A 10,325-nucleotide genomic window follows, 5' to 3' on the forward strand; every position below is an offset into this window, starting at 1 on the left:
AACGCGTCGTTTGGTTTGTTGTCTCTTTGTCTTTATTGGTTATAGGTTAACTTTCATTTTGTTAGTTTATTTTTGTATTCCGCTGTACACTAACAAGTGTAGAAAGTGGTCGAAGTGGGCGATTGACTATTCACCCCCCTCTAACCGATGTCAAAGGTCCCAACATTTCCCCCTATCTTTTATAAAATCATATAGTTGTTCAAACCTCAAATTCATTTGCTTAAGGAATAAGTTCATCTATGGACATACCCAAGTGAGGACAGGGATCGAAAAATTGAACTAGCAAATACTTAATTGTGAGGAATTTACGCCCTCTAGATTTTTACAGTAAGTTAACTAAGACTAAATTTACTTGGATGGATAACTCGGAAGGGCAAAGAGAGAGAGTGGATAGGCAATATAAAACTATATATTTGTGTCAATTATTTATTTATTTTTGTGTGATCTAACTCTTTCTCTCCACCCCCTCCCCTTTTTATCTTTATACTCAAATGTAAACCAAACCTAATAGTTCACTTCTAAAATATTGCTAAATTTAGACAAGTGTAAAAAAATACTTTAGGATCCAAAGACATGTTGGAAAAAGCAAGATTAAATAAATACTTCGTTAAAATTATAATAGATTCAGCTTGATATTTTTCATGCCTTTGTGGTTTATAGGCACTTTCTTCCATTCATGCTTATTGCTTCTCCTTCATTCTCATATGATCTCAGGTGGTATTTGATTTAGAGGTTTGAGAATGAGAGAATAGTTCATTTACAATCTTTAAATTTGGTTGATGGGAATGAAATTAAAATTTAAAAATGAAACTAAAAAACTTGGGTACTGATGAAACTCACCTCCTCCCTTGGATTTTGATAGAAATGAGAATAAGAATTAAGTTTTAGACAAAAATACCCTTAATATATTTGTTTAATTTTTCTTTCATATCACTCTCTCCTTATTCTCTCTTATCATACTTTTTCTTTTCTTTTCTATAATCACATTTTCTCTCTCCTTAATCTCTCCCATCAGACATTCTCTCTCCTCATTGTCTCTCATCATATTTTCTCTCTCTTTATTCTCTCTCATCACACTTTCTCTCTGCTTATTCTCTTTCATCATGTTTTCTCTCCCATCACACTCTCTTTTCTCATTTTTTTCTCATCACACTTTTTCTCTCAATCATACTTTCTCTCTCCTCAATCTCTCCCATCACATACTCCCTCTCCTTATTTTTTCTCATCACACTTTTTCTCTCTTCATTCTCTCCCATCACACTTTCTCTCTCATCATCCTCTCTCATCATGCTCTCTTCTATCATGTCCCTAGGGCTATAGTGTCACCGTATCTAGATTGTCACCTAAGAATCCACGGTTTGATCCCCAACTATGGTGTATTTGCAGAAATATTTTCTCTAAATAGAGAGTGCAATCAAAGGATACTGGGCTCCTGGACTGGTCGCCGCACGCGCTTCCCAATTTACCCTGGTGTCCTATGAAAAATTTCCGTGGGACCGGGCCGTTCACCCCTAGATATAGTCAATGAGGCTAACTAAGTTTATCATTCACTACAACAAAAACTGCAAACGACAACACCCCTACGACAACGGTTTTAAGAGAAAGCGTTGCGTATTTGCTCAAAGACAACGGTTTTTGCCAAAACCGTTGTCTTTGAACTTCCCATTAAATATAAAAGACAACAGTTTTGGCAAAACTGTTGTCATTGAGCGATTTTTTTTTAAAACGACAACACTTTTTACAACGGTTTTATAAACCATTGTCTTTATCCGCGTTTTTAGTGGCTACGACAACAGTTTTGAAAAAACCGTTGTAATTGAATTTGGTCATTTCCCCCTTCGCTTTTTTCCTTTCCCTCGCTGTTTTCTTTTCGGCGCCGTGTTTTCGCGTTCCCAAACCTAAGCCATTTATCTTTCCCTCTCCTCATACGACGTTGTGCTCCTTCTCGTTTCCTGGTGAGCGGAGGCGTTCTCCAATGGGCCGTCGAAGATCCAGACGCACAAGAGGGAGAAACCGGAGAACGCCGCAGATTCCTTGAGCTGCAGATTCCTTGAGCCGTCTCTCGATTCTGAAGAAATCGCAGTTTAGTGGCACTGGCTTCTTCGATCCTTTTTCCTTCGCTTCTGGATCTGCTCCGGTAAGCAGTTTGTTCCTCCGCCTTCGGATTCATAGTTTGCTTCTCATGGATCTGCGCTATTTCTGTATCGCCCGTCTAAGAATGTGTTTTCCTCCTTCAAATCTCTGTTAATTTTTCCAAATCGATGTTCAATCGCTTCGGAATTTGTCATGCAACCATATGATGAATCGCTCGGGAGTTTTGTGTTGTTTTATTGGATTCATTGGATCTGGAGAGTTCGTTGCTTTACTTCGTGGAGTGTTTTCGATCTGGAGATTACTATATTGTTTTTTTTATATAAAAAAAAGTGTATTTTGAAGTGATTACCAGAGGCGGCGATACTAACTGATCCATTGTCTCGTGCTTTTAGGGTAGAATTGCAATCGATTCCTGGAAGCCTATGGGTGGTTGGAGCTCACAGCTCCTCTTGTTATATCTGGCTGTTCTTTGCTCTGCGAATTATGTTTTATGTGGGAGTACAAGTCCATACGTACGTTCAGAATATCCATCTACCGATATCCCTCTAGATAATGAAGCGTTTGTTATTCCGGAAGGTTTCAACTCCCCGCAGCAGGTATAGCCATGCAAGTGCAATAACAATCATATTTATCAACATACTCATATTTTCTTCATCTTGTTGCTTTTCTGTGGTTTCCATATCTGTCCGATACTCAATCTTCCTAGTTGTATTCAGGTTAGTGTGTTTTGTAGATTTATATTCAACTTACAGGAGATAAATATGTCATGGTAATAGTATCACTCTGTGCGTGATAGAACCGAGATTGATGGAAATAGGGAGCGAGGTATATAATTTTGTGTTGGGGAAGCATAATAAGAATCATTCACATAAGTATGTTTACTATCTCATGTGTGGAACAAAAATGTTAACCTGGATCTATAGCATTTCAAACTATGCATTTTGAGCATGGGATTTAAAACAGAGATAGACTACCTTATTCCACTGTCTTCTTCGAAGGTGGTGGAAATTGCTTAGAGATGCTAGAACTACATTTTCATGTAAAGCTCATCTTCCAACAAGGTAAATTCATTTCTCTAGCATATCAGCAAGATTTGCCTGCAAAATCTTGAAATTTTGTTACACTTCACCCTCTCACACTTATCCATTCAGAAACTTTGATCTTTATATTTATATGTATAGTGTTGTCGAGCTCCATTCTATTTTAGTTTTCATAGAATTGTCTCTCAATAAAGTGGAAACATCGCATTTGATCTAATGCGACATGCAACTGAACTTGTCCATTATTCATTTTTTTCCGAATTTAGGTGCTACTTGCTAGATAGTGGCACAAGCATCATCCCTGTTTCTATGCTTTTCTGAACTTGTAGTATTTTGACGTGCCTTATGACATATATTTGCACATCTGAATTTACATAAATATGATATGACTGACTTGGCACAGAATATGCTAATGTTCTAGACAAATTTCATTGTCTGCAAAAGGGAGATGTTTTTATATGTTCTGATTATTAATCTGTTCTCCTCCGTGATGTAGAATCAAGCAAGAATGGCAATTGGCACTTGTCAATGTCCTTACTGCAATGACTTGTAATGGAATAATTGTTTGGTCCCTTGCACCTTGTCGTTCATATGGGAATACATTCCGCTTTGACTTGGAAAATACAATTCAGAAACTTCCCAATAATATTTTTGAGAATAGCTATCCTATGAGAGAATTTGACTTGCAGAAGAGAATTTACTCTTTCTTCTACAAAGCAGCAGAATTTTCTTTACTGGGACTAGCTGCAGGGACAATTCAAGGTGCTATAACAAAAGATTTTGCTGCCAAGAAGGAGGGAAGGTTAGTGTTTTCTATTTTTCCCCCTTTTATTGTGAATAACTCTTTGAAGATAATTTAATTATATGGTTTCTTAACTCAATTTTATGGTAGGTTATCAGTGACAATTCCTTCTGCAAGTAGCAATGCTCTTGGTTATGGTGCTTTTTAGGATTATATGCAAACATGCGCTATCAACTTTTAAATGGGATTGATAGAACTATGCTCAACCACTTCGATGTTCTTGGAGTTGCAATCTTCTTTAGTACAACATTGAGGTATTCCTATCTGGCTGATGCACTTGATTTTTTTTTTTTGTGAACTTCTAAGTTTTTTCTATATAGTATCTTAAAGTGCTAGTAGTATGTTTTATTTTAATGATACCATTACAACTTGCTAATGGATGCTTGCACATTACTTAACATTACCATAGTTCTCTTTGTTTAGTCTTTTTCGATAGGTGTTCTCTATGTTTCCAATAGCTAATTTATGGTCTTGACATCATCACTCTGGTTTTATTTGTTATTTTTTCCTTGATTTATCCAAGTTAAGCAACTGCAGTTTCATAATAATTATATATCAATTGTTGGAATTATCGGTAATTGGATCTACATCAGTTTGGAAACTTTCTATATGCAGATCATGTTGGTATATTTGAGCCAAATGATGCCATCACATTGGAATGTCTTTTCTCTAAGAAATCCTTTTTTCCTTCTACTAAATTTCTAAATATCTTTCCTTTCCCTTTTTTTTTTCTTGATGAAGTTTTGATCCGCCCAAAGAGGTTTACTGGTTATACAAGACTTGCCATTGTTGTTGTTGTTGTTGTTATTGAAATTCTGGTCCGATTTACAACTAGAATACGTAATGCACTATTGCCTTGGGCTGAAACGGATCTCTTTTGCTTCACAATTTACAATGCTGGCCAGTTTCCATGTAATCGATACACACACTACATGACTACCTCCACCAGCATTGATCTTAATCTTGATAGGAAAGAAATGGTCATCCTTGGCACACAATATGCCGGGGAGATGAAGAAGGTTTGTTCAGTGTGATGCACTATCTAATGCCTAAAAGAAACATTCTCTCCCTACACTCTAGCAACAATATGGGCAAAGATGGTGATGTTGCCCTCTTCTTCGGACTATCAGGTAAGTGTTGGTCACACTACTTCCACATTCTTCCATTCTTTGGATTCAGCAAAATCACAACTTGTTGCTCATTTTCTTCTCAAAATTTAAACTTTATTTTCCTAATTGTTGTGAATTTGGATCCCAGTACTGTTATCCAGGTATATGGCTAACAAATTTGACAAGGGCAAGGTATGAAGTGAGGGAGAAGACATGCACGAGGAAGGTATCCATTTCCGTCCACTTGCTTCCATCCTTCTAAATCTCATGCTCTAATATTTGTTTCATCTTAATTTTCAACATTTTCTACCTTTTTTGATTGCTTTCACTGCTGTTGTGCTGCATGATAGTATTCAACCATTTTCTTCTATTATTAATTTTGACAATATTCCTTGGTTTTCCTTCATTGTTGCATGTCTTTAATGCAGCATGTCTTTGTTGGCCCTTTCGAGCGGGTCCATGTATGTTATGTTCCATTGGTGCAGTGGCTCGCTCTCCACTTATTGTTCATTTTTCCCCTCTTGATCACCTTGAAATATCTATATCTATTCTAGCAATTACATCGGTATTATATTTTCTATTGAGAAACATTTATTTAGTATCTTTTTATTGGTTTTGAACAGAAGAAGAAGAGGCGAAGAGGGTTGAAGGGAATGGAGAGTATGGACTCGGATTCAAAGTGAAGGGGAATAAGAAGGGACAATTTCGTTTGTTTTTTTCTCTCTATTTTCTTTGATGTAGTTTTTTTTTCTTCTGAATTTGGATTTTAATGTGAGTAGTTGTCAATGGTAATATTTGACATATTCTAAATTTTCTCAAATAATTTCTTTTATTTGACTTTGCTTCTTTATTACTGATTTTTTTTACTAATATAATCTGGGTTTGTTAACAGTTCATGAAAACAATTTACTCCAACGAAGAAATTGACGAAGTGCGATCCGAATGAGCGGATTGCGTACTAGACTATATTCATTACTAGGTATAAATTACTAGACTTCAAAAGATGGTTGAACACTTTGTTTGTGACTCCATGACTTATTGATTTTGATTCCTTAGTGCTAATAATTTGTTTGTTCACAGCTAGCTATCTCCTTTGCTCAATACTTCATTCTTGCATTTCTACCATGAGCAGAATTAGCTGACATTTCCCTTATTTATTGCCTCTCTTTGTGGTCCAAAATTAATAATGGTTGGGTTGTGTGAGTAGCTTATTTAGTTGTTTTCGAATTATGCAAGGACTGACAATGTGGAAGTTATCTCTTTGTGAATTGTTAGATGATGACCTTTTTGTATCTTATGAGTTGCTCTACAAATTTCTTGTTTGTACTCTCCTTATGGTTTTCATCTATATGCCATGACTTAATCTTGTTTTTCGTCCTATAATTTATTATTTTTTCTTGTTTGTACTCTCCTTATGTCAATTTGCAGCTCCTGGCAACTTGTTACTTCCAAAATGGAAAAGCATATTATGCCTACCAGGTCTTAAAGGTAATGCAGTCTAGAAAATGGCACAGAAAATTGCATGAATATTTTGTTTCAAGATGTTAATGGATGTAATGCGCTTTGCATGGATTCTATTGATCTTGGATGATAGTTCACTTAAATAATGTTAGCTGCATGTAGTGCTAATTATTTAATAAACTATGCTAAGCTAGGTATCACTGCTCCTAGTAGATTCCATGTACTGTTATTCTCTAATAAACACCTCTTTTTGTTTCCTTCATTTGGTTTGATTTTGCCTTCTATGCACTACAGATTGGTTAATTACATTCTCCTTTTGGAATTCTGGAATTTGATAAGTTTTGTTAAATTTTCTCTTGCAGGTCGGGCAATTCGTGAGGCTTGAGTTTTTTTGATGCAAGAAGTGAGTTTTGTTAGGATGTAGCTTGCCTTGCTAATTTGTAAATTAAAAGCCATATGGAGAACATCAAATGGAAAACATGTAATTTAATGTATATGGAGAGTAATGGAAAACATGTGTATTTTGATGAGTAACAACTCATTTTGTATATTTTTGTATATGTGGCTACAAGATGAATTATATACGAATGTTTATTTTGGATTTAATGTAGTAAATATTTAGTTTTGTATTGGTGGTTTGCTTATAGTAAAATAAGATTGGTTGTTTGGTATTAATGAACATTAAAGACAACAGTTAAAAATGTTGTAAAAATCAGGTAAACCACAACGAATTTTTTTTGTAAAAAGTGATAAAAGACAACGATTTTATCCGTTGTAAAATATATTAAAACTATTGTAAAAAAAAATAAAACGTGTCAAATATTCTCTACCACAACAGTTTATATCCGTTGTAAAAAATGTCTACCACAACGGTTTATTTCTGTTGTTAAAATTATCTACCACAACGGTTTTAAAACGTTGTCGTATCCTTCGTAGCCAAAGTTTGGGCATATAAATAACAACGGATAAAAACCGTTGTCAAATGTCTACAAAGACAACGGATTCAAAACCGTTGTCGTAGGGCAATACATTCTACAACACCCTCAGTTACAACGGTTTTTTGACCCTACGACAACGGATAATATCCGTTGTCGTTTGCTGTTTTTGTTGTAGTGATTTTTAGTCCCCTCGGAGCAGTGCGGTGGTTAAGGCATGGGGCGTTGTCACATAAGGTCTTGGGGTTGAAATTCGATATATTCGAGCATGGCCACCCGTGATTTACTTCCTCCATATTAGCCTAGGGACTGATTGGCGGGGGCACTGGGGGCAAGCGACTCACCTTTTGTCACATACTCTCTTCCATCACACTCTCTTTCCTCATTTTCTCTCATCACACTTTCCCTCTTTTCATTTTTTTTCATCATATTTTCTCTCTCATCATTTTCTCTCATTATATTTTTCTTTCACATTCAACTTTTTCTCACATCTAATTTTTTTCTCTTATTTTTCTCTAATAGTAAAAAAGAAAATTTTGATTTATTCCGATAGAGAATATTCAACTAACCAAACATTATTTTTAAGAGTAATATCCATATTCATATCCATTCTTATTCTATAATACTATAATTCTCATTCTCATTCTGATTTTTAATACCACCTTAATTTTTTTATTATGGAAATGATGTAGCTATCATTAAACTTATCATTAAAATTTCCCATCTGCATTTGTTTTAATCTCTGACCTTTAAATTAGCAAAGTTGCCAAATGAATATTTATGGGTTTCGTGTTCAATTTGTCATTTTTGTTTTCAAATTTTATCTTGTCAACATCATATTATCTTACATTCAACAACGAGCAAATTTTTCTTGCTTCAATCAACTGTCTACTTCATGAAAAGAAGATCAGTTTTTTGAAAACTTCATATGTTTATTTTAATGTATCATTTTTTTTTGTTATTGTAGCTTGTGGTGCATAATCAAATTACCCAACCTAAATATGCTTTTACCTTGACATATTGTGAACATGGTCTTTGGATTCTGGTTTCATGCTAGAATGAATTTGAACGATTAAAATGATAATCTATGATTCCGTGTGACATTCAGAAACTATCACCTTTTTGAAAAAAAATAATAATAATAAAACAGTGTGAACTAGAATTCAATACCACTAATTTTACAATGCTTGAAGTTAATTTTCTCATTCCTTTTATTGTTGGAATATGAAGGCCGAACATAGTCCATTGAGCAGTGAGGGCGCACAACATGGTAGCATAAAATATTTGATATATAATACATCTCAGATTATGCATTGATGTTATATGATATTTTACAGTTCTGGTTGACATTTCCAACTGTTTAGAAACATTGATGATGATCTGAAATTATTGAGTAATTAGTTCTGTTATTTTATGATTTGTCAGTGTTACTTCATATTTGATCTATATTTAGGGTGATACATTGTAGGGTGTTCATCAACTTGGTTGCTTGCCTTTTCTAATATATTTGACTGAATTAGATCGGGAAGAAAACAGAGTTTAGAGGCTTGTTATGCACATTTTTTTTATCACCTCTGTTCTGCTACAGATGGATATTGTTGGCATAATTAATTTATGCTACTGAATCATTGGTTTATGTTTGGAAAGCGTGAAAGATTTCGATTGTGGCTGATGTACAGGTCTTTTGATTACAACATTGCGGGTCAGATTAATCACCCAACTTCAATACACTCCATCTCAGGTCCAGAATTTCGCAAGATGTGCCATCTCATTCTCAGAGATGTAGCTTGTATAATCCTGCTTCATAACTGGATTTATTTTGTCTCTTGTCTCCAGGCATTGAACTTTGCATTCAAGGATTACTTCAAGCGGATGTTTAACTTTAAAGACAGAGATGGATACTGGAAGTGGTTTGCGAGCAATCTTGGCTCAGGTGGTGCTGCAGGTGCTTGTTCATTCTTGTTTGTGTACTCTTTGGACTATGCTGGAACGCGCCTTGCGAATGATGCCAAGGCAGCCAAGAAAGGTGGAGAGCGACAATTCAATGGTCTTATCGATGTTTACCGGAAGACCTTGCAATCCGATGGCATTGTTGGAGTGTACAGAGGATTTAACATTTCATGAGTCGGGATTATAGTGTGCCGTGGTCTTTACTTTGGAATGTACGACTCGTTGAAGCCAGTGCTTCTCACTGGAAGTTTGCAGGTAATTCTTGTCTAGATGTGCATCAATATTGATAATGTCTGAAAATTGAGGATGAAGCGCTGGATAGGTAATTACGGTGTTGACTAAATGAAGACTCATGTATTGAATCAAAGACTCCTCGTTGGCGCACTAAGTTTTTTGCACACACTCAAACTAGTTAACAGAATGTCAGCGCAAAAAATCAAGGAGGAGATCCTTGGTGAAGGTCCTCCGACGCTCAAGTTAATGAATTGCTCAGGCCAAAGGTAGAAAAACATAGCAGAGTATAGGTATATAAGTGTATGTGCATGTGTACCTTGTCATTGGAAAAGACTCCCTGTTTATATATTACCTCTATAACCTCTGCAATCATGAGATGACAGAGAATGTCGGATGTCAGAAGTTGTCGAGCAACGAAGTGTGTGTACCTGGAAGACTTATAGCTCTAATCCCAAGAATCTTCTATTATACGTAGACATCTTTTTTGTAACTGACGCCATTAAAAAAGTGTTTGAAGGAATATGTTGTCGTACTGTGTTAATCGAAGAAAGGAATAAGGGAATATTCTTTGACTCTGACAACGTTGTTCCCTGGATATATCCCAGGCGGGAGTTGATCCACTCGAGTGCAGGTTATGGCGAACAATGAATAGAATCTTAAGTTTTATAAGGGCGGTTAGCACTTTTGGCATTACCCTAAT

At 35.6% G+C, this 10,325-nt stretch overlaps 2 protein-coding genes across 2 annotated transcripts; both read left to right on the forward strand.

Moving 5' to 3' along the window:
- Positions 1–2,467: 2,467 nt before the first annotated feature.
- LOC122003572 (protein RETICULATA-RELATED 1, chloroplastic-like) lies at positions 2,468–4,201 on the forward strand. The gene is made up of 2 exons (XM_042558667.1): positions 2,468–3,936; positions 4,027–4,201. The coding sequence occupies exons 1-2, from the start codon at positions 3,677–3,679 to the stop codon at positions 4,082–4,084; spliced, it is 318 nt and encodes a 105-aa protein (XP_042414601.1). The 5' UTR covers positions 2,468–3,676; the 3' UTR covers positions 4,085–4,201.
- A 4,911-nt stretch (positions 4,202–9,112) lies between these two features.
- On the forward strand, positions 9,113–9,565 carry LOC122004173 (ADP,ATP carrier protein 1, mitochondrial-like). The gene is made up of 2 exons (XM_042559099.1): positions 9,113–9,223; positions 9,278–9,565. The coding sequence occupies exons 1-2, from the start codon at positions 9,113–9,115 to the stop codon at positions 9,563–9,565; spliced, it is 399 nt and encodes a 132-aa protein (XP_042415033.1).
- Positions 9,566–10,325: the final 760 nt, after the last annotated feature.

This window comes from Zingiber officinale, chromosome 7B (genome assembly GCF_018446385.1).
Source record: "Zingiber officinale cultivar Zhangliang chromosome 7B, Zo_v1.1, whole genome shotgun sequence".
In the NCBI taxonomy this organism is placed as follows: domain Eukaryota; kingdom Viridiplantae; phylum Streptophyta; class Magnoliopsida; order Zingiberales; family Zingiberaceae; genus Zingiber; species Zingiber officinale.